We start from the raw sequence: 22,941 nt of genomic DNA, 5'->3' as shown, positions 1-22,941 counted from the left end.
TTTGGGCAACGAAACGGAGCATGAGGGTTTAATGTGCAAATATGTAAAGTTATGCACTAAGAATAAACATGCAACCTACCAATTAAATGGGGAAAATATAGGGTAAACGGTATTAGAAAAGGATTTGGGGGTGTTCATTGAAGGTAGATTTAGTGGCAACACACAATGTCGAAGTGCAGCAACAAATGCAAATAAGGTGTTAGCATGCATTAAAAGAGGAATTGAGGCAAGGGATGAGAGTGTAATCCTGCCACTGTGTAAATCATTGGTGTGACCGCATCTTGAGTATTGTGTACAGTTATGGGCACCACACTATATAAAAGTCATTAGAACTTGAAAAGGTTCAGAGGTGAGCTACCAAATTGATTAACCACTTAACTGACTATTTATTTAGCCAAAAACCGCTCAGAAATTGTCATTTTCTCTGACGTCCTAGTGGATGCTGGGACTCCGTCAGGACCATGGGGAATAGCGGCTCCGCAGGAGACGGGGCACAAAATTTAAAAGTTTGACCACTAGGTGGTGTGTACTGGCTCCTCCCCCTATGACCCTCCTCCAAGCCTCAGTTAGGTTTTTGTGCCCGTCCGAGCAGGGTGCAATCTAGGTGGCTCTCCTAAAGAGCTGCTTAGTAAAAGTTTGTTAGGTTTTTTATTTTCAGTGAGTCCTGCTGGCAACAGGCTCACTGCAACGAGGGACTTAGGGGAGAAGAAGTGAACTCACCTGCGTGCAGGATGGATTTGCTTCTTAGGCTACTGGACACTAGCTCCAGAGGGACGATCACAGGTACAGCCTGGATGGGTCACCGGAGCCGCGCCGCCGACCCCCTTGCAGATGCCGAATAGAGAAGAGGTCCAGAAACCGGCGGCAGAAGACGTCTCAGTCTTCATGAGGTAGCGCACAGCACTGCAGCTGTGCGCCATTGCTCTCCGCACACTTCACACCAGCGGTCACTGAGGGTGCAGGGCGCTCGGGGGGGCGCCCTGGGCAGCAATGTAATATACCTATTCTGGCTAAAATATATCACATATAGCCCCTGGGGCTATATGGATGTATTTAACCCCTGCCAGGTTCCAAAAAAAACGGGAGAAGAAGCCCGCCGAAAAGGGGGCGGGGCCTATTCTCCTCAGCACACAGCGCCATTTTCCTGCCCAGCTCCGCTGCGAGGAAGGCTCCCAGGACTCTCCCCTGCACTGCACTACAGAAACAGGGTAAAAACGGAGAGGGGGGGCACTTATTGGCGATATTTATAATATTTGAGCTGCTATAAAGGGAACACACTTATTAAGGTTGTCCCTATATATATTTATAGCGCTTGGGTGTGTGCTGGCAAACTCTCCCTCTGTCTCCCCAAAGGGCTAGTGGGGTCCTGTCTTCTATCAGAGCATTCCCTGTGTGTCTGCTGTGTGTCGGTACGTGTGTGTCGACATGTATGAGGACGATGTTGGCGTGGAGGCGGAGCAATTGCCTGTAATGGTGATGTCACCCCCTAGGGAGTCGACACCAGAATGGATGGCTTTGTTTATGGAATTACGGGATAGTGTCAGCACGCTACAAAAGTCGGTTGACGACATGAGACAGCCGGCAAACCAGTTAGTACCTGTCCAGGCGTCTCAGACACCGTCAGGGGCTGTAAAACGCCCTTTACCTCAGTCGGTCGACACAGACCCAGACACTGACACTGAATCCAGTGTCGACGGTGAAGAAACAAACGTATTTTCCAGTAGGGCCACACGTTATATGATCACGGCAATGAAGGAGGCTTTGCATATCTCTGATACTGCAAGTACCACAAAAAGGGGTATTATGTGGGGTGTGAAAAAACTACCGATAGTTTTTCCTGAATCAGAGGAACTGAATGAAGTGTGTGATGAAGCGTGGGTTACCCCAGATAGAAAACTGCTAATTTAAAAGAAGTTATTGGCATTATACCCTTTCCCGCCAGAGGTTAGGGCGCGCTGGGAAACACCTCCTAGGGTGGATAAGGCGCTCACACGCTTATCAAAGCAAGTGGCGTTACCGTCTCCTGATACGGCCGCCCTCAAGGATCCAGCTGATAGGAGGCTGGAGAATACATTAAAAAGTATAAACACTGTTATACTGAGACCAGCAATCGCCTCAGCCTGGATGTGCAGTGCTGGCGTGGCTTGGTCGGAGTCACTGTCTGAAAATATTGATACCCTGGATAGGGACAGTATTTTACTGACTATAGAGCAGTTAAAGGATGCATTTCTTTATATGCGAGATGCACAGAGAGATATTTGCACTCTGGCATCAAGAGTAAGTGCGATGTCCATATCTGCCAGAAGAAGTTTATGGACGCGCCAGTGGTCAGGTGATGCGGATTCCAAACGACATATGGAAGTATTGCCGTATAAGGGGGAGGAATTATTTGGGGTCGGTCTATCGGATCTGGTGGCCACGGCAACGGCCGGAAAATCCACCTTTTTACCCCAGGTCACCTCCCAGCAGAAAAAGCCGCAGGCTTTTCAGCCGCAGTCCTTTCGTTCCTATAAGAACAAACGAGCAAAAGGACATTCCTATTTGCCCCGAGGCAAAGGAAAGGGTAAGAGACTGCAACAAGCAGCTCCTTCCCAGGAGCAGAAGCCCTCCCCGGCTTCTACAAAGGCGTCAGCATGACGCTGGGACCTTACAAGCAGACTCAGGGGCGGTGGGGGGTCGCCTCAAACATTTCAGCGCACAGTGGGCTCACTCGCAGGTGGACCCCTGGATCCTGCAGGTAGTATCTCAGGGTTACAGGTTGGAATTCGAGAAGTCCCCTCCTCGCTGTTTCCTAAAGTCTGCTTTGCCAACGTCTCCCTCCGACAGGGCGACGGTATTGGAGGCCATTCACAAGCTGTATTCTCAGCAGGTGATAGTCAAGGTACCCCTCCTACAACAGGGACAGGGGTATTACTCCACGCTATTTGTGGTACCGAAGCCGGACGGCTCGGTAAGACCGATTCTAAATCTAAAATCTCTGAACCTGTACATACAAAAATTCAAGTTCAAGATGGAGTCACTCAGAGCAGTGATAGCGAATCTGGAAGAAGGGGATTTTATGGTGTCCTTGGACATCAAGGATGCTTACCTTCATGTTCCAATTTGTCCTTCACACCAAGGGTACCTCAGGTTCGTGGTCCAAAACTGTCATTATCCGTTTCAGACGCTGCCGTTTGGATTGTCCACGGCACCCCGGGTCTTTACCAAGGTAATGGCCGAAATGATGATCCTTCTTCGAAGAGAAGGTGTCTTAATTATCCCTTACTTGGACGATCTCCTGATAAGGGCAAGATCCAGAGAACAGCTGGAGGTCGGAGTAGCACTAACCCAAGTAGTGCTCCAACAACACGGGTGGATTCTGAATTTTCCAAAATCCCAACTGATCCCGACGACACGTCTGTTGTTCCTAGGGATGATTCTGGACACTGTTCAGAAAAAGGTATTTCTTCCGGAGGAGAAAGCCAGGGAGTTATCCGATCTAGTCAGGAACCTCCTAAAACCAGGAAAAGTATCTGTGCATCAATGCACAAGAGTCCTGGGAAAAATGGTAGCTTCTTACGAAGCGATTCCATTCGGCAGATTCCATGCACGAACTTTTCAGTGGGATCTGCTGGACAAATGGTCCGGATCGCATCTGCAGATGCATCAGCGGATAAAATTGTCCACAAGGACAAGAGTGTCTCTGCTATGGTGGTTGCAGAGTGCTCATCTGTTAGAGGGCCGCAGATTCGGCATACAGAACTGGGTCCTAGTGACCACGGATGCCAGCCTGAGAGGCTGGGGAGCGGTCACACAGGGAAGAAACTTCCAGGGCGTGTGGTCAAGCCTGGAGACGTCTCTTCACATAAATATACTGGAGCTAAGAGCAATCTACAATGCTCTAAGCCTGGCAAAACCTCTGCTTCAGGGTCAGCCGGTGTTGATTCAGTCGGACAACATCACGGCAGTCGCCCACGTAAACAGACAGGGCGGCACAAGAAGCAGGAGGGCAATGGCAGAAGCTGCAAGGATTCTCCGCTGGGCAGAAAATCATGTGTTAGCACTGTCAGCTGTGTTCATCCCGGGAGTGGACAACTGGGAAGCAGACTTACTCAGCAGACACGATCTGCACCCGGGAGAGTGGGGACTTCATCCAGAAGTCTTCCACATGATTGTGGTCCATTGGGAAAGACCAATGGTGGACATGATGGCGTCCCGCCTCAACAAAAAACTGGACAGGTATTGCGCCAGGTCAAGAGACCCTCAGGCAATAGCTGTAGACGCTCTGGTAACACCATGGGTGTACCAGTCAGTGTATGTGTTTCCTCCTCTGCCTCTCATACCAAAAGTACTGAGAATTATACGGCAAAGGGGAGTAAGAACGATACTCGTGGCTCCGGATTGGCCAAGAAGAACTTGGTACCCGGAACTCCAGGAGATGCTCACGGAAGATCCGTGGCCTCTACCTCTAAGACGGGACCTGCTTCAGCAGGGACCGTGTCTATTCCAAGACTTACCGCGGCTGCGTTTGACGGCATGGCGGTTGAACGCCGAATCCTAAGGGAAAAAGGCATTCCGGAAGAGGTCATCCCTACCCTGGTAAAAGCCAGGAAGGAGGTGACTGCACAACATTATCACCGCATTTGGAGAAAATATGTTGCGTGGTGTGAGGCCAGGAAGGCCCCGACGGAGGAATTTCAACTGGGTCGATTCCTACATTTCCTGCAAACAGGATTGTCTATGGGCCTCAAATTAGGGTCCATTAAGGTTCAAATTTCGGCCCTGTCGATTTTCTTCCAGAAAAAATTGGCTTCAGTTCCTGAAGTCCAGACTTTTGTAAAAGGAGTACTACATATACAGCCCCCGGTTGTGCCCCCAGTGGCACCGTGGGATCTTAATGTAGTTTTGGATATATCTTACATGGAAAGTAACCATGCTACTGGCCATGGCTTCAGCCAGGAGAGTGTCAGAATTGGCGGCTTTATCGTATAAAAGCCCATATCTGATTTTCCATTCGGACAGGGCAGAACTGCGGACGCGTCCTCACTTTCTGCCTAAGGTGGTTTCAGCGTTTGACCTGAACCAGCCTATTGTGGTGCCTGTGGCTACTAGCGATTTGGAGGATTCCAAGTTGCTGGATGTTGTCAGAGCATTGAAAATATATATTTCAAGGACGGCTGGAGTCAGAAAATCTGACTCGCTGTTTATACTGTATGCACCCAACAAGCTGGGTGCTCCTGCTTCTAAGCAGACAATTGCTCGTTGGATTTGTAGCACAATTCAACTTGCACATTCTGTGGCAGGCCTGCCACAGCCTAAATCTGTCAAGGCCCATTCCACAAGGAAGGTGGGCTCATCTTGGGCGGCTGCCCGAGGGGTCTCTGCATTACAACTCTGCCGAGCAGCTACGTGGTCAGGGGAGAACACGTTTGTAAAATTCTACAAATTTGATACCCTGGCTAAGGAGGACCTGGAGTTCTCTCATTCGGTGCTGCAGAGTCATCCGCACTCTCCCGCCCGTTTGGGAGCTTTGGTATAATCCCCATGGTCCTGACGGAGTCCCAGCATCCACTAGGACGTCAGAGAAAATAAGATTTTACTTACCGATAAATCTATTTCTCGTAGTCCGTAGTGGATGCTGGGCGCCCATCCCAAGTGCGGATTGTCTGCAATACTTGTACATAGTTATTGTTACAAAAAAATCGGGTTGTTATTGTTGTGAGCCGTCTGTTCAGAGGCTCCTACGTTTGTCATACTGTTAACTGGGTTCAGATCACAAGTTGTACGGTGTGATTGGTGTGGCTGGTATGAGTCTTACCCGGGATTCAAAATCCTTCCTTATTGTGTACGCTCGTCCGGGCACAGTATCCTAACTGAGGCTTGGAGGAGGGTCATAGGGGGAGGAGCCAGTGCACACCACCTAGTGGTCAAACTTTTAAATTTTGTGCCCTGTCTCCTGCGGAGCCGCTATTCCCCATGGTCCTGACGGAGTCCCAGCATCCACTACGGACTACGAGAAATAGATTTATCGGTAAGTAAAATCTTATTATTTTTTTTATGAGTGAATTAGGTGAAGAACACGAATTTAACCCTATCCCAAATGATTTTAGTTTAAAAAAAAAAAAGAAGAAAAAATAAATTTTTTGAATCTTTGTTAAAAAAAATAATTTTCCCTCCAAACATCGAAACATTGATCGGGAACATCGCGACCATGGTAACATCGCGACCATCGCGGCTTTCATTTTGAAAGCCGGGACAGCCTCGAGGTATGCAGGGGGGGGGGGTCTGGTGACAGCTAGGGAGGGTTTATTTACACTCCCCAGCGGCTGCCATTGTCTGCAGTCGCTGGTGGGGGGTGATCCTGCCGTGCTGACCGATCAGCAGTGATCGGCAGCACGGCAGACACAGGGGGAGAGTGGGGGGAGGCAGAGGGACCTTTCGGTCCCTCTGACAGCAGCAGCGGAGGGAAGTTTCTCTTTCCTGCCGCTGCTAACACTTTCTATCTGACTGGTCGCATCCTGTGCAACCAGGTCAGAAAGAGCACTTGCCAGGCAAGTGGTTAAGGGGTTGGAGACACTGGACTGTGAGGAGAGGCTTTCTAGGTTAGATATGTTTACGCTAGAAATTAGATGACTAAAAGGAGATATGATTAAAATTTACAAATTTTATATATATGTATATATGTATGTGTGTGTGTGTGTGTATATGTGTATATATATATATATATATATATATATATATATATATATATATATATATATATATATATATATATATATTAGGTGATTCATCGCGCCCTACGGGTGCTCTTCACACCGTCGTTAGGGGCTACGCCCCGTTAACCCCTGCAGGCCTTTAAACATACGCAGCCCGGTAGATAGTAGATCCAGAAATTCAGGGCAGTATAGAGGGCATACAGAAATGGTGTCCGATTGAGAAAAGATAGAGAGATGTCAGGGGGGAGGGAATGTACAGAAATGCTGTGCGATCGGTAAAGGATAGGGAGAGTCAGGGTGGTAGGTAGAGGATAAAGAGAGGGAAGGTGTTAGAGAGAAAATACCGTTGCGAGAATTTTTTTTTTATGCCAGTGGGTAAATATTGCAAGGGGGAAGGGCGTGCGATTGTCAAGGGGGCGTAGCCCTTTGTGAGGGCGTGCAGAGTGGCCGCAGGGCACAATGAATAACAGTGTAGTTTATACTGCTAGTGTCTGCATCATGAAGTACCAGATGAGTAACAGCAATGCACTGTAGATAAGACACCAAAGTGCTGTGGCCACAGGTAGCAGAGCCGCTTATACACACAATACCCACAGGCAGCAGAGTCGCTTATACACACAATACCCGCAGGTAGCAGAGGCGCTTATACACACAGTGCCCACAGGCAGCAGAGTCGCTTATACACACAATACCCGCAGGTAGCAGAGCCGCTTATACACACAATGGCCACAGGTAGCAGAGTCGCTTATACACACAATACCCACAGGCAGCAGAGTCGCTTATACACACAATACCCGCAGGTAGCAGAGGCGCTTATACACACAATGGCCACAGGTAGCAGAGTCGCTTATACACACAATACCCACAGGTAGCAGAGGCGCTTATATACACAGTGCCCACAGGGGGTGTAGTACTGGTGACCGGCGGTCTCCTGACCGCCGGTCACCTTACCGAAGCCGGGATCCCGGCAGCATACCGACGCCGGGATCCCGTCGGGGAGGGGCGAGTGCAGCAAGCCCCTTGCGGGCGCGCTGCGCTCGCCACACTGCGGGCTCGGTGGCGACCTGCGGTCGCCACGGGTTCTATTCCCACTCTATGGGTGTCGTGGACACCCACGAGTGGAAATAGTCCCTGTTGGTCGGCATGCCGACCATCGGGGTAGTGAGCCGTCGGGCTCATGGAGGAGGTCATGTGACTGTCGGTCAGCTGACCGGCGGTCACATGAATACCACCCCACACAGGTAGTAGAGGCGCTTATACACACAGTGACGACAGGTAGCAGAGGCGCTTATACACAAAATGGACACAGGTAGCAGAGCCGCGTATACACACAATACCCACAGGTAGCAGAGCCGCGTATACACACAATACCCACAGGTAACAGAGTTGGTTCTACACACAATGGCCACAGGTAGCAGCGCCACTTATACAAAATGGCCACAGGTAGCAGTGTTGCTTATACACACAATGCCACTGGTAGCAGCGCCACTTATACACACAGTGCCCACAGGTAGCAGAGTTGGTTCTACACACAATGGCCACAGGTAGTAGCTGCGTTTATACACACGGTGGTCACAGGTAGCAGCGCCACTTATACACAATGCCCACAGGTAGCAGAGCCGCTAATACACATAATGGGCACAGGTAGCAGAGCCGCTTATACACACAGTGCCCACAGGTAGCAGAGTTGGTTCTACACACAGTGGCCACAGGTAGTAGCTGCGTTTATACACACGGTGGTCACAGGTAGCAGCGCCACTTATACACAATGCCCACAGGTAGCAGAGCCGCTAATACACATAATGGGCACAGGTAGCAGAGCCGCTTATACACACAGTGCCCACAGGTAGCAGAGTTGGTTCTACACACAGTGGCCACAGGTAGTAGCTGCGTTTATGCACACAGTGGCCACAGGTAGCAGCGCCACTTATACACAATGCCCACAGGTAGCAGTGTCGCTTAGACACAGAATGGCCACAGCATTAGTGTTTCTTATTAATCCAATGTCCATTGGTAGCAACTATACTCACAGAAGTTGTGTGTGTGGGGGGGGTTTGGAAAGGGGGTGGGTTCAGTGAGGTGCCTATCCGTGCCGCTGATCACCCCGATTCAGGGAATCCCTTGTAGCGGCTACAGATGGTGTCCGAGGTGCTACGTGTGGTGGAGGGGTGGGTGTGGGAGGGGGTCCAGAGGTATTGCGGGTGGCGGAGGGGTGGGTGCAGGGGCACGGATGGCGGAAAGGGTGCAGAGGTGCTGTGTGTGGGGGAGGGGGAGGTGTGGAGGGGGCGCAGATGGGGAAGGGGGTCTAGAGGTGCTGCTGGGAGGGGCGGGTGGGAAGTGTAGATGCTGTTGGTGGGGGAGGGGTGGGTGCGAGGGAATGTGGATGAAAGAGGGGGTATGGAGGTGATGTGTGTGTGTGTGTGGGAGGGGCGATGTAGGTGGGTGCGTTTGGAGGTGCAGGGGGGGTGAGTTTAGGTGATGGGTTTCAGAAGTGCTGTGGGTGGGGGATGTAGATGCTGTGGATGGGGGAGGGGTGGCTGCGGGCGAGCTGTGGATGGGGGAGGGAGTCCGGAGGTGCTTCGGGTGGTGGTCCAGAGGTGTTGCGGGTGGGGGAGGGGCAGGTGTGGGAGGTCCATAGATGGGGAGGGTGTCTGTAGATAATGCGGGTGGGTAGGTGCTGTAGTTGGGGGAGTGGTGGGTGCGGGGGTGTTGCGGTGGGGTAGGTGATCTGGATGGGGTAGCTGATGTGGATGTGTGGTAGCCAGGGGAGTGGCGGGTGCGGGGTTGGCACGGATGGGGGAGGGGGTCCGTGGGTGCTGTGGATGAGTGAGGGGTGGGTGCGGGATTACGGCGGTGGGTGGGGGAGGGTGCCGGTGCGGGGATACCGTGGTCGGGGTAGGGCCGGGGGTGCTGCTGCGGCGGGTGGGGGAGGGGCAGGGGTGTGGCGGTGGGGGAGGGGTGGGTGTGGGGATGCTGCGGGCGGTGCGCCAGGGGTGGGGGTGTGAGGGGGTGCGGATGGGGTCTGTAGATGCTGCTGGTGGTGGAGGGGCAGGTACGGGAGCCTGTGGATGAAGGAGGGGGTCTGGACGTGCTGTGCGTGGGAAGGGCCGATGTAGTGGGGGTGCGTAGTCGGAGGTGGGGTTGCAGGGGGGGGGGTTGGGTTGTAGAAGTGCTGCGGGTGGGGGAGGTGTGGGTGCGGGATGGGGTATGTAGATGCTGTGGGTGGCTGCAGGGGAGCAGTGGATGGGGGAGGGGGTCCTGAGGTGCTGTGGGTGGTGGTCCAGAAGTGCTGGGGGCGGGGGAGATCCGCGAATGGGGGAAGGTGTCTATAGATGATGGGGTGGGGGAGGGTCCGGAGGTGCTGTGGGTGGGGGAGTAGCGGCTGCGGGGGTGTGATGGGGGTACGGATGCGGCGCGGGCAGGAGAGGGGCGGATGGGGGAGGGGATCCAAGGGCGCTGTAGGTGGGTGAGGGGTGGGTGTGTGGTTACCGCAGTTGGAGAGGGCCAGCTGTGGTGGTGTTGGGGGTGGGGCAGGTGGGTGGTGGGGGGGAGGGGAGGGGTGGGTGCAGGGGTGGTGTGGTTGGGTGGGTGCGAGGATGCCATTTTTGCGTGTGCGGTTGGGGGGGTTCTGCAGGTAGGGGAGGGGCGTGGGTGCCATGGGTGGGGGCTTGGGAGCAGGGGTGGTGTGGGAGGGGCGGGGGGAGAGGCTGGTGTGGGAGTGCCGTGGGTGCCGTAGTTGGTGGAGCAGGAGCAGGGGGGCTGCGGATGGGGGAGGGGCGGGTGCAGGAGGGGCAGATGCGGTGGTGGTGCGGGTGGGGTGGAGGGTGCTGGGATGTAGCGGGGGGAGAGGTGGGTATGGGGGTGGGGTGGGGGAGGGCCGGGGGTGCCGCGGGTGGGGAGTGCTGCAGGTGTGGGAGCTACGGTTGGGGGCGGGAGTGCCGCGGGGGGGCTGCAGGGGTGGGGGGCGGATGCGGTGGGTGCCGCAGGTGGGGGGCCGCGGGTGTTGGTGCTACTGGTTGGGGAGCATGCGGGAGTGCCGTGGGTGTTGTTGCTACTGGTGGGGGAGCGGGCGGGGGCCGCGGGTGTTAGTGCTACGGGTGGGTGGGGGGCGAGTGCGGCTGTGAGTAGCCTTCTACTGTATAGTAGCATTTTCCCCTGAACTCTGCGGCAGCTGCAAGACTGAGGCGGTTAGTAAGAGTCCCGCTTACAGTCAGCGGCTGCAGTGTCACCCGACTCTCTGGGAGACACGTCTCTCGCACAGCTACTATACCAAGGCACCTGGCCAGCAGCAGCAACGTCACACCGTGACGTCACCCGGGCACAATACAGCAACACTGCAGCAGCTGGTAGAACAGTGACGTCACCCGGACAATAATACATTAATACTGCTGCAGCATTGCATCACACAGTGACGTCGCCCGTGCGGCTGACAGTGACATGAACAGTCACATCCCGGACTTACAGTACTGCACCACATAGCAGATCCCTATGGCTACGGTGTTGTGACATAGGAGGGAGAGAGAATATCTTCCCGATCCCGAGGGCGCCTGTGTAACGCAGTGGTGGGGCTAGGAGTAGTCACTGGCTATTCTATTTAATGATCCGCAATAGGTGAGGGGCGGGAGGCAGGGTGAGATAGGAAACCCGTCCATGTCACTGCCATACCTCCTAACGTTTCTCTTTTTGAAAGAGTGACACACGCGCGGTGAAGCTCCCGAAAAGGGGGCGTGGCCTACGAAAAGGGGGCGTGGCTTCGCGGGGGACCCGCGATCGCGAGCCACGTCCCCGTTTTCGTCACTGAAGGGGTATGCCCAGTGCTCTGTGAGCTGCTGGCATATGCCCCCTCTCCCTCTGTCTCCAATGAATAGACGCTGTGCGCATGCGCACAGCGTCTATTCACTGCTGCTCTGCTAAGCAGGGCAGCGAGAGACGGAGCCTCCCTACTGCCCCCCCCCCCACCGCGGGACACTGCGGCACGCGGGTGGGACAGCGGGACAGTCCCCAAAAAACGGGACTGTCCCGCGAAAATCGGGACAGTTGGGAGGTATGTCACTGCTGACTGCAATAATATTATCTGGCTACAGCCGCCCCGAGCACGTGTGTGACAGCAGCTACTGCCGCGGGAGCCCCGGGTACTGGCTGGATATATACAGTGCTGCGACTGGGGTAGTGTTAGCAGCGGGACAGCATGTCACCATGTGGTAGCCGCCCCGCGGAGTACAGTGACCAGGAGCTGGCAGCACTGCTGCAGGGAGTGTACGGGGAGGAGAGAGACAGGGGAGTGGGCGGAGACTGGGCGGGCTGAGGAAGGGGACTGTTTCTGGTAGATCTGTGACTGTGACTCCGCCCAGCGTTACGGGCAGGCACAGAGTCACAGATGTAGCCAAATATATAGGAGATAATACACACAATACACAGAGCTATCAGGTGATTTGTTTATTATGACACCTCTACACAAGGCGCACGGACACCCACTAAGGCTTGAGGAGGGGACATTTCGTACTCCGCGCAGGCAGGGATTCTTCACTGTAAAGGCAATACGATTATGGAATTCACTGCCAGAGAAGGTTGCAATGACGGACTCAGTCAATGCATTTAAAAATGGGTTAGATGAATTTCTAACGGAAAAAGATATGAGGACATAGCCTTTAACTTAAATAGAATAGGGAATACAATACAATTTAGGTCAAACTCGATGGACTACTGGTCTTTTTTTCAACCTCACCAACTATGTTACTATGTTAAATATTAATCTAGCAAAATTTAGTTTGGTGACTTGTGTTGCGGTGCCTAATTTTTGTGTTTTTTCCAGGTGTGACAACATGCGAGTGTACAAGTTGGGTCTGCTGTCTGGCTTTTGGTGGACATTAGCATTACTCTGCTGGATCAGTGACAGAGCTTTCTGTGAAATATGGGCTCATTTCAACTTCCCTTACCTCCACTGTGTATGGTAAGTTGTGCTTGTTCCTATTTCCCAAATGGCTAGCCACTAGTGCACAGGAGGGGGTTGTTGTATCTTTTTCCCTAATTCCATTGTTGCCCCTTCTCTTCGTGATAATTACATATCAGTATTGATTCAGACATGTTTGTTTCCCTGGAAAACTTGTATTGTGTGTTATAGTGACAGACCTTGTCCTGATCTTCCAGTGTGTATTTCTTTGTGTACAAGTAATAGTGTTACTGAGTTTATTATGTAAAAACAAAGGTATTGAATGGTGTAAACAAGACACGTATATTACTAAACAGCATTACCACATTTATAAAAAAAATAAAAAAACTTCACACAAAATATAACAAATAGAATTCTCACAAATACTAATATCTATAAACCACTGTTGGGTCAGTAAATAGAATCTCCATCTGAATACACAATAAAAGCTGTCCGTATACTCGCCACAGGTGATAAGTTGCTTACTGATTACATATGCTCCAGAATGGTGTACCTGTATAGTAATGATTATCTGATTTCTTATGTCTTGTAGGCACATTCTCATCTGTCTGGCTGCTTATCTTGGCTGTGTCTGCTTCGCCTACTTTGATGCCGCGTCAGAAATCCCAGAGCAGGGACCAGTCATTAAGTTCTGGCCCAGTGAGAAGTGGGCGTTTATCGGGGTACCCTATGTCAGCCTGCTCTGTGCCCGCAAAAAGTCCCCTGTGAAAATTACATGAATCACAACCTGACTATCAAGCATTTTTCCTCTGCAGTGTGTTCTCTTAATGGTCAAATGGGACATGTGGCACTTCTCGTAGCTGTCATCATTGGTTTTGGTCTTTGGTTGCCACCAGGTTGAGAACAAAAAGTATTTTGCTTTCAATTTCCTCAAGTACTGTTCTCTTTAGTCAAATGTATCAATCTTATTTATTGAAACATTTTATATATAGCTGATATTTTCTACACAGAAGAATTATTTTCCTACCTGGTAAATAGGACATGTGCAGCGTCATCGATCTAATTTTTCCACGTGGGATCTTGGGGAAAATGCAGACACACAAGGATGGATTGTTCGTGTGTTACTCCACTCAGGACTATTTATATTTTCCTACTGTGTTGTCTCTTGTAATCTTCATCTCTATAATGAGAATGTAGTAGGAACACAATGAAGTCCATAAAGAAAATAATGTTATTTGCTTAAACTACTAAATAATGATACTTTATTACAGGTTTTTTGATCTATTTAGTAAGCTGAATTGTCCAGCAAAGGGCTATTTCTTAGACACCATTCTAAGGAAGGAAGTACTTTTTTTTTTTTCTTCAACCTTTCTGGTACTGTTTTGCACATTTTGGCAACCAGGGTATAGGATATCTTCAGCTCTATGAAGTTGTACAGGAAGGTGTCCATTGTAGGGTGTGGTATGGAAGGTAGATAGTAACTAGGTCGACAGTGTCTAGGTCGAACACTATTGGTCGACAGGGTCTTTAGGTCTACAGGTCAAAAGGTCGACATGAGGTTTTTATGGGGGGTTTTTGGGTTTTCTTCGTAGAGTGACCGAGAACCCCAATTAGTGCACCGTGTTCCCTCGCATGGCTCGCAAGCTTTGGGCAAGGTGCCTCGCTCCGCTACCGCTTCGTTCGGCACAGGTTACTGTTGCAATTGTAGTCCACGTGGATCGTTAAGTATGAAAAGGTTAAAAAAAAGAAAAAATCGTGAAAAAATCATGTTGACCTAGAACATGTCGACCTAGTTACTGTCGACCTAGAGACCGGATCCCGTCTATTGTAACAGGTGTGAAAGTAGTTTCAAAAAGTATTATAGTGAACACTTGCCACTTTGATATCTATTTTGAATGTAATACTTTAGAAAGCAGTATGATTATGTCTTGGATATTTTTAGATTATGGAGACTTGTTACGTATGAAATGCTAAATACACAATGGGCTAAGTTACAAAGTACAAAACATCTGAAGCTTGGCACAGTGTCCCCTTTTGTAATGATGTGCACCTCGATTTGAGAAATTGTGCCAAAGGTTCATGGAGGTGGCAGAAGTTCGCTCCAGCAGATGGGAGCAGTTGCACTGACCTAGAGTATTTCCAAAGACTGGAATAGATGCATTGGTGGGTCTAGGTTTGTGGAGCAATGCAAAAACAAGATCTACTTTTGCAGGGTATACAAATTAAAATGAGATAAAGAGTTAACAGAACCAGTGTTGGTTGATATTTGACAATGCACCGATGTATCTTGGGACAGTTATGTTGTGTTATGGTTTTGTTTTTTTCAATGGTTGATTTGCTGAAACAAATGAAAATCTGTCATAAAGATGGTGGTTTAAAATGGGGTGGAGATCACACAGGGGATGGCATTATTATTTTAGCAAGGTGCATTTAACTCCTTTCATTTCAGCTTGACAGAAAAGTGCATTTCCAGACACCATATAAAAAGCGGGTTATATACTATTTACTGGCGGGTGTGATGCCGGCCGTCAAGATTCCGACTGCGGCATCCTGCCCATCATATTATGTTTTTATTTATATATATATATATATATATATATATATATATATATATATAGTACAGTACAGATAGTCCTGCTGTCCCTAAATTCATTTAAAAGCTTAAAGCTAAACCACACATTATCATTAAAACTGAAATTCTGTAATCAATGAAATTGGTGGTTCTGCGGTGATCTGTGATTGGGCTGCTGATGTGATGATGACACTTTTGTGCAATGCACATATTGAGATTTAGGGATGGATATCGGAAGCCCGGCCTCAAATGCTTACAGGCTTCTGACATGAAATCAAACGATGCCATGGCTACTAGCCATGACATCAAAACCATATGAGGGTCAGACTGCGTGCCGTATGTCTCTAGCTTAAGTGCAAAAAAGCAAGTGGTCGCTATTTGATGTGCCTTGGAAAGCAGCATCTTCTGGCTGGCAACAATAATAATAATAAAAAAACCCAGGATTGGGAACATTGATGGTTGCTAACTATTGTCATCTGATGTATATCTCAAATACCCCTGCTACATATGAACACAAGTTATTGGCACATGAGCGCGCATAACCCATCTTTCGGTGCGGTCTAAAAGGTGCAAGGGTTGAAATACTGAGTCGCGTGACCCGGTATTTAAACCCTGGTCGTGAGCAGTATTCAACATGTATTCAACCTGACTCACTGTGCGGTGTGAATGGGAGCTGGGTGCCTGCCCTCCGTTTCTCATTCACTCTCTGTACGACTGGCGCTTGAAGAACATGCGATCTCCAAGCGTTGTCACCGCTGAGCTCCCATGTCAGGCGGTTTGAAAGGGGTATTATTTAGATTTATTTTCTCTTTCTACACACCTAGATGACCTCTTAATTGACATGGTCACCATTATGTAGTGAGGTGGATCACATTATTGAGGCAAGTGCAAAATGCATTTTTCTCCCCCCCCCCCCACCATTTGTACCTCCCAGTTTTTGGATTTTCAAGTGACTAACCATACAGTCGTAGCGTAAACTTCCTTAGTCTCTCTCACTATCTGTCCTCTCTGCCTCCTCCTCTTCTCACTGTCAAACAAGTGTTTAATCAGACACCACAATTATGTCTGAAAATATATGCGTAAATCATTTTGTGAGGATGTTTAATTCAGTTATTATTTGATATTAAAAAGTCACTTTATTGTTGTTATTTCTTGTTGTTATTCATTATCTGTACATCCCATAACCTGATGCAATATATGTGTTCTAACTATGTAGAGGAAAAGTTTAAGGGGACCTATCAAATATGAAACATTTTCAATCATTTTAATGTCAAAATGATGGGTGTCATGGTCTGGATTACTAGCATAACTAGGAACAGGTTAAGGACCTGATCCTGATTTGGCTTTGCCTAGGTCAGTTGTTCTCAAACGGTGGGCCGTGGCACCCTGGGATGCCGCGAGGCTCTTGCAGGGGTTCCTCGGGTTGATGGTCCAAGACCAAATCAAATTATTTATGGTCAAAGTGATAGGCAAAACCAGCGCTAGTGGCTGCCAATCATAAAACATGTGGACAAACAGAAGCACAAATGCACACCACCACATAATTGACACTAAGGATGATAGGTAGGCACAATTTACTAATTTACAAATGCTGATCTTCTAGGGCGCCATGATTCAAGAAAGTTTGGGAACCATTGGCCTAGGTGCAAGTAACTGCACCTGTCCCAGGCAAAGCCATGTTGCACTGCAGATGGGGAGGATGAAAAATGTGCAGATTAAGGGGGGGGGGGATTCAGTTGCTGGTGAATTGATGCTCCCCTTGCATTGCAACATAGGGGGTGATTCAGACCTGCTCACTGTGATGCTAATTTAGCGTTCATCTCTGAATAACCCCCGTAGTCCGCTCAGTTGATGTAGTCGTTAATATAATTTTTTTTACCTTTTGTTGAAGAAAAGATATATGTGGAGGTACCCCCACTGAGTGTACCTGGATACAAAATAAATAAAACGGACTGTAGCTGTGTGTAAACTTGCAACGGTCCAGTACGATGTAATAGTATACTGTGTCTGCATTCACACTGTACGATGACACAGTATATTGTTACAGGGTTAATGTAACCACACCATAATATCTGTGTTTGCTTAAACTGTTTTTAGTTTTTGTGAACAGATAACTAGAGGAAGAAAAGGCTTGTAGTTTATAATGAGAAGGAAGATCGAAGCTGACATAAAGATTGTTAAAATAATTTCTTTAAGTATTGATTACTTTTTACTGCTTTTTCTGAAATGGAAATAATGATAATAAAAGTTTTATTCTTTTTCCTATATACAGTTAGGTGAACAGAGAAGGTGTATGTATATAAACAACCTCCTGTCACTAAGCATCTTCCCACTGAGAGAGTAGTTACTGATGAAACATACTAGATAATAGCTGCAATCACTTTGCCATATGTATCTTTTATGCAAGCCAGCACCTGATTCTTCTGCCTGTTCTGCTACCTGTAGGGTGATATACTATAATGCAGGGCTAGCCATTAGTAGTGTATTGACCCAGGCTGTCATATGCTGATGCTGGTTGCCCCACACTATATACTCCCTCCCCTTCACCCCCCGCATACAATAGGAGAAAACTAACCAACCTGGTGTTTGAGTACTGGTGCCAAGATTACGTTTGTGTTTTTAAACATCTATGCTCAACACACTAAGGGGTCAATTAAAATAGGGGCAAAGCAGCTTGCCCGGCAAGTAGCTCTGGACCTGTGGCTTTTCGTTCACAGCTCCATAGGGCTGTGTATAAGGAAAATGTGAGTCCTGGGTGAGATCAGGCCATGAGAGGGGGGAACGGACAAATTCATCTGCTGTTGCTGGTGTTCCTCTGCTGTTAAAACTTGCCCCCTCATGGCTAATTGTATTGACCCCTAGCCCTCTTTACATCATGAGATAGTTGATTGATGAATGGCTGCATTATGATATGCTTAAAGCATCAGGCACATTTAACATACTGTGCTAGGTCGCATCTATCTTAAGATATGTTAAAAAGAAATGGGAATGAGAGCGCTACCAATGTATCATAGACACACTAAGCATAATATATAAAAGAAAGTGTAATACCAATAGCCTAAAATAATAAGCACATATACAAAACAAAAAAAATAGCAAATGACAATTGCATATACATATCAGTAATCTTGCTGTGCACACAAAGAATAAAAAAGCCTCATTGGGTTAAAGTCCACACCTTATATGCCGTTCTTATATGTCAGAGACTGATGACCACTGTGAGCTGTAATAAGCAATATACCAAAGTTGAAGATGTCGCAGAGACTCTCGTCACAAAAGTCCCATCAGTCTGAAACGCGGCGACCACTCGCCAATGCTCCGGCTGCTGGATATGACACAGCATGGTATGCAGGGAATGGCATCCAGCGCTTGTGACTCCCAGACGGAGTCTGATGGGAGTAGAACCAGCTTATGCACTGTCCAGCAGAGTGGTGCATAAGAGTGGCAGCAGGTGCATTAGCCTCAATGCGTTTCTCTGCAAATTGCAGCTTTTCACGAGGTCTGCCTTCACAGCAAAGTGCGCGTTGGCGTTGCACTATACACTCATGTCCTCATTTATATGAAATTGCTACTCGCCACCATACCTATCTATATTTGTATATTTATATCGGTAGTCCGTGAATAGGACGGTTTGCTGACTCACTGCTTATTATTCAGTGGGCATACTAACAGCAGTAGGACAATGGGGCAGATGTATTAACCTTGAAAAGGCATAAGGAAGTGATAAACCAGTGATAAATGCAAGGTGATAAACGCACCAGCCAGTGAGCTCCTAACTGTTAATTTACATATTGGAGCTAATTGGCTGGTGCATTTATCACTGGTTTATCACTTCCTTATGCCTTCTCCAGGTTAATACATCTGCACCAATGTGCTAAAAGGATCATCGCCACTCAAGGAAATTAACAGCTATAACATAGCCTGGGGATGAAGCATTTTAAACAAGGGTGGTATTCAATTCTTTTCACTCCCTTCTGTTTCTGCTGATGGGCGTGGTATAATCATTTCAGCTCTCTACCCCCGGGGTAGTGAAGGCGCCCAATCCTTTACGCAGCTAAACCTGATTATTATGGGTGCCATATGCGTGATGACGAGGATCACTTTAGAAAGGAGATTGGGCATGATATCATTTGAATACCGCCCTAAGAGTTGTATAGAAGAGTGTGGTATGCATGACCGGCAGTCAGGAGACCGCCAGTCAGCATACCTCCGCCGGGATCCCGGCAGCAGAATGCCGGTGGGGGAGCGAGCACATCAAGCCCCTTGTGGGCTTGCTGCACTCGCCACGGTTTCTATTCCCACTCTATGTGGGAATAGTCCCTGTTGATCGGCATGCCGACCGTTGGGCTAGTGAGGGAGCGGGATGTAGGGGGAGGTATTGTGACCGGCGTTCTACTGTCCACCGGTCACATAACTACATCCCGTATATGACAAGGATTAGATCTATATCTACTGGGCAATAGATACAACATCAACCCAATAATTATACCACTTGGAATATATCTTTGCAACTTGCCAGAATTGTAATATCCTTACAACTCAGTGGAACAGTAATAATGTAGTAATAGCTATACACAAGTAGAAAACATGTTATTGGGGAGCAAGTCTCCAATGTCTATTTATGATATACACTTTGTTAAACAAATTAGCTGTACCTTCATATTAATATACTTGTTAGTTGAAATATTTCAATATATGAGATATTGCAACAGAGCACCCAATAAGGGACACATAATAGAGAGCGAGTCTCCAGTGTCCCCCAATCTATTCCTGCAGTGAGAAAACTCCTCAGTGTGAGAACTGAGTATAGAATAAACACCCATTGGCACACCCATTTCATATGGTAATGATTATAGTGAATCTCAAATATTAATGAGGCTCTCTATCATAGCATTAGTACAACCATTTAAGTGGATAACAAACACCAAGTATATTATAGGGAATCCTGTATATTATAGGGAATAGTGTCTGAGGGATTAGTTGAACACAAGGTAACTACATGCTGACACATTCACTTGGGCTGATAATAAACATCAGACAAACAATTTCTAGTATCGGAATGAAGTGAGTAATGAATATATACCAACACACTGACAATTTCAATGTATTGCAAAATACTTACCAAAAATCCTAATATAGGGCCTAATTCAAGGATGATTGTTAAACAACATTTTCCTCTAATAGGCAAAACCATGGGAGTGATTCAGATCTGATCACTGGGCTGCGTTTTTTGCTGTCCTGCGATTAGATAGTCGCCGCCTACAGGGGGAATGTATTTTAGCTGTACAAGTGTGCGTTCCTATGTGTTAGCAGAGCTGCTAAAAATCAGTGTGTGCAGTCTCTGTGCAGCCCAGGACTTACTCTTCCAGTGCGATGTAATCCTGCTGTTCGGGGCCGGAGCTGACGTCAGACACCCTCCCTGAAAACGCTTGAGCCCACCTGCGCTTTTCCGCACACTCCCTGTAAACGGTCAGTTGCCACCCACAAACAACCTCTTCTTGTCAATCACCTTGCGAACACCCGTGCAAATGGATCCTTTGCACCATCCAGTCGCTGACCACTGATACCCGTTGTAGCCGTCTGACGCGCCTGCGCATTGCGCCTTAGACGCATGCGCAGTTTGGATCTGATCGACCGCTGTGCAAGAATACACAGCATCGATCAGATCTGAATGACACCCCCGCCCCCCCCCATGTGCAGTGCATGTGTGGCAGATTTGGTTGGGGTGTGTTCAAACTGAAATCTAAATTGCAGTGTAAAAATAAAGCAGCCAGTACTTACCCTGCACAGAAACAAAATAATCCACCCAAATCTAACACTCTCTGCAAATGTTATATCTGCACCGCACATGGGGGGTAATTCCAAGTTGATCGCAGCAGGAAATTTTTTAGCAGTTGGGCAAAACCATGTGCACTGCAGGGGAGGCAGATATAACATGTGCAGAGAGAGAGAGATTTGGGTGTGGTGAGTTCAATCTGCAATCTAAATTACAATGTAAAAATAAAGCAGCCAGTATTTACCCTGCACAGAAACAAAATAACACACCCAAATCTAACTCTCTCTGCACATGTTATATCTGCCCCCCCTGCAGTGCACATGGTTTTGCCCAACTGCTAAAAAATTTCCTGCTGCGATCAACTTGGAATTACCCCCATGGGGGGTAATTCTGAGTTGATCGCAGCAGTATTTTTGTTAGCAGTTGGGCAAAACCATGTGCACTGCAGGAGAGGCAGATATAACATGTGCAGAGAGAGTTAGATTTGGGTGTGGTGTGTTCAATCTGCAATCTAAATTGCAGTGTAAAAATAAAGCAGCCAGTATTTACCCTGCACAGAAACAAAATAACCCACCCAAATCTAACTCTCTCTGCACATGTTATATCTGCCTCCCCTGCAGTGCACATGGTTTTGCCCGACTGCTAACAAAAATCCTGCTGCGATCAACTCAGAATTACCCCCATGGTTTTGTCCATTAGAGGAAAATTTTGTTTCCCCCAAGTCCCTGAAAAATTTAAATATTCTTAACAACAGAGGTTAAAGTGAGCTGGAACGGGGCAGAACTGCGTTCCGTCAGTTCCATTTGGAGACGGAACCATTTCCGCCTCCTCTTCGGCTCACCTAACCCAGGAGGGAGATGTCAGGCACCCGCTGAGATTGTGTTACCAGCGGCCGCCAGGCCCCTCCCCCTCAGTGGCTGCCAGAGAGCTCCGGCTTCCGGCTCAGGCAGTGTGCAGCTGGGCGGCGCTATGGGAGAGACGTCATGAGGAGCGGGCAGCCACACGGAGGGCAGAGCGGTCCGGCAGCAGGTGCGGCGCTGGTGAGTATAGTGGGGTTTTTTTGTTTGTTTTATGTGTGTGTGTATGTTTAAGCAGTGCTACTATGGGGCACATCTGCTGGGGGCATAAATAATGGGGGCACATCTGCAGGGGGCATAACTAATGGGGGCACATCTGCTGGTGGCATAACTAATGGGGGCACATCTGCTGGGGGCATAACTACAGGGGGACAACTACTGGGACATAACTACAGGGGGCACATCTACTGTGGCATAACTACAGGGGGCACATCTACTGGGTCATAACTACAGGGGGCACATCTACTGGCGCGTAACTAATGGGGGCACATCTACTGTGACATAACTACAGGGGGCATAACTAATGGGGCACTTCTGACTGGGGGCATGACTACTGGGGGCATTACTACTGGGGCAATACTACATGGGGCATTACCACTGGGGGCACTACTAATGAGGGCACTACTAATGAGGGCATTGCATAGGGGGCACTTAATAAAGGGCATCACTCCTGGGGAAATAAGGGCAACTACTACTGGGGGCACTGTGTAAGGGGCACCAATACTATGGGCACTACCACTACAGTAGACATTGCATAAGGGGCACTACTACTGAGGGCATTGTAAAAAGGGCACTACTCCTGTGGGCATTACGTGTATTTGGGGTGCTACTACTGTGTTTGGCTTTGTATATAAGGGGCACTTATGTGTGTCATAACAAGAATAATGGACACTACTATGTGGTGTTATGTAAATAAGATTGTACTACTGTGCGGCGTAATTTGACTTGGAGATACTATTGGGCGAACACACCCCTTTTGTTTGAGGCCACACCCCTTTTCTGCGACACACGCGCACACTCTATTTATTTCACAGGCGTGGGGGAGGGGGGGGGGGGGGGAGTTCCACCACCTCTCTAGGGCCACTTTAAGCACTGCTAACAACCTACTATTGGAGAAATATGTCTTTTTTGAAAACTGTGCTTATAGAGTG

General features: G+C 48.5%; 1 protein-coding gene across 1 annotated transcript in view; it reads left to right on the top strand.

Moving 5' to 3' along the window:
• The window catches only part of ACER2 (alkaline ceramidase 2), a 76,507-nt gene extending 60,202 nt beyond the window's left edge, over positions 1-16,305 (top strand). The window contains exons 5-6 of the mRNA XM_063914171.1: positions 12,508-12,645; positions 13,178-16,305. Coding sequence (XP_063770241.1) covers positions 12,508-12,645; positions 13,178-13,364 — 325 coding nt within the window. The 3' untranslated portion in view covers positions 13,365-16,305. The remainder of the gene's footprint in view (positions 1-12,507; positions 12,646-13,177) is intronic.
• Positions 16,306-22,941: the final 6,636 nt, after the last annotated feature.

This window comes from Pseudophryne corroboree, chromosome 1, assembly GCF_028390025.1.
Source record: "Pseudophryne corroboree isolate aPseCor3 chromosome 1, aPseCor3.hap2, whole genome shotgun sequence".
Classification (NCBI taxonomy): Eukaryota; Metazoa; Chordata; class Amphibia; order Anura; family Myobatrachidae; genus Pseudophryne; species Pseudophryne corroboree.
The sequence above is the reverse complement of the archived record's forward strand: the minus strand, read 5'-3'. Positions and strand labels throughout refer to the sequence as shown.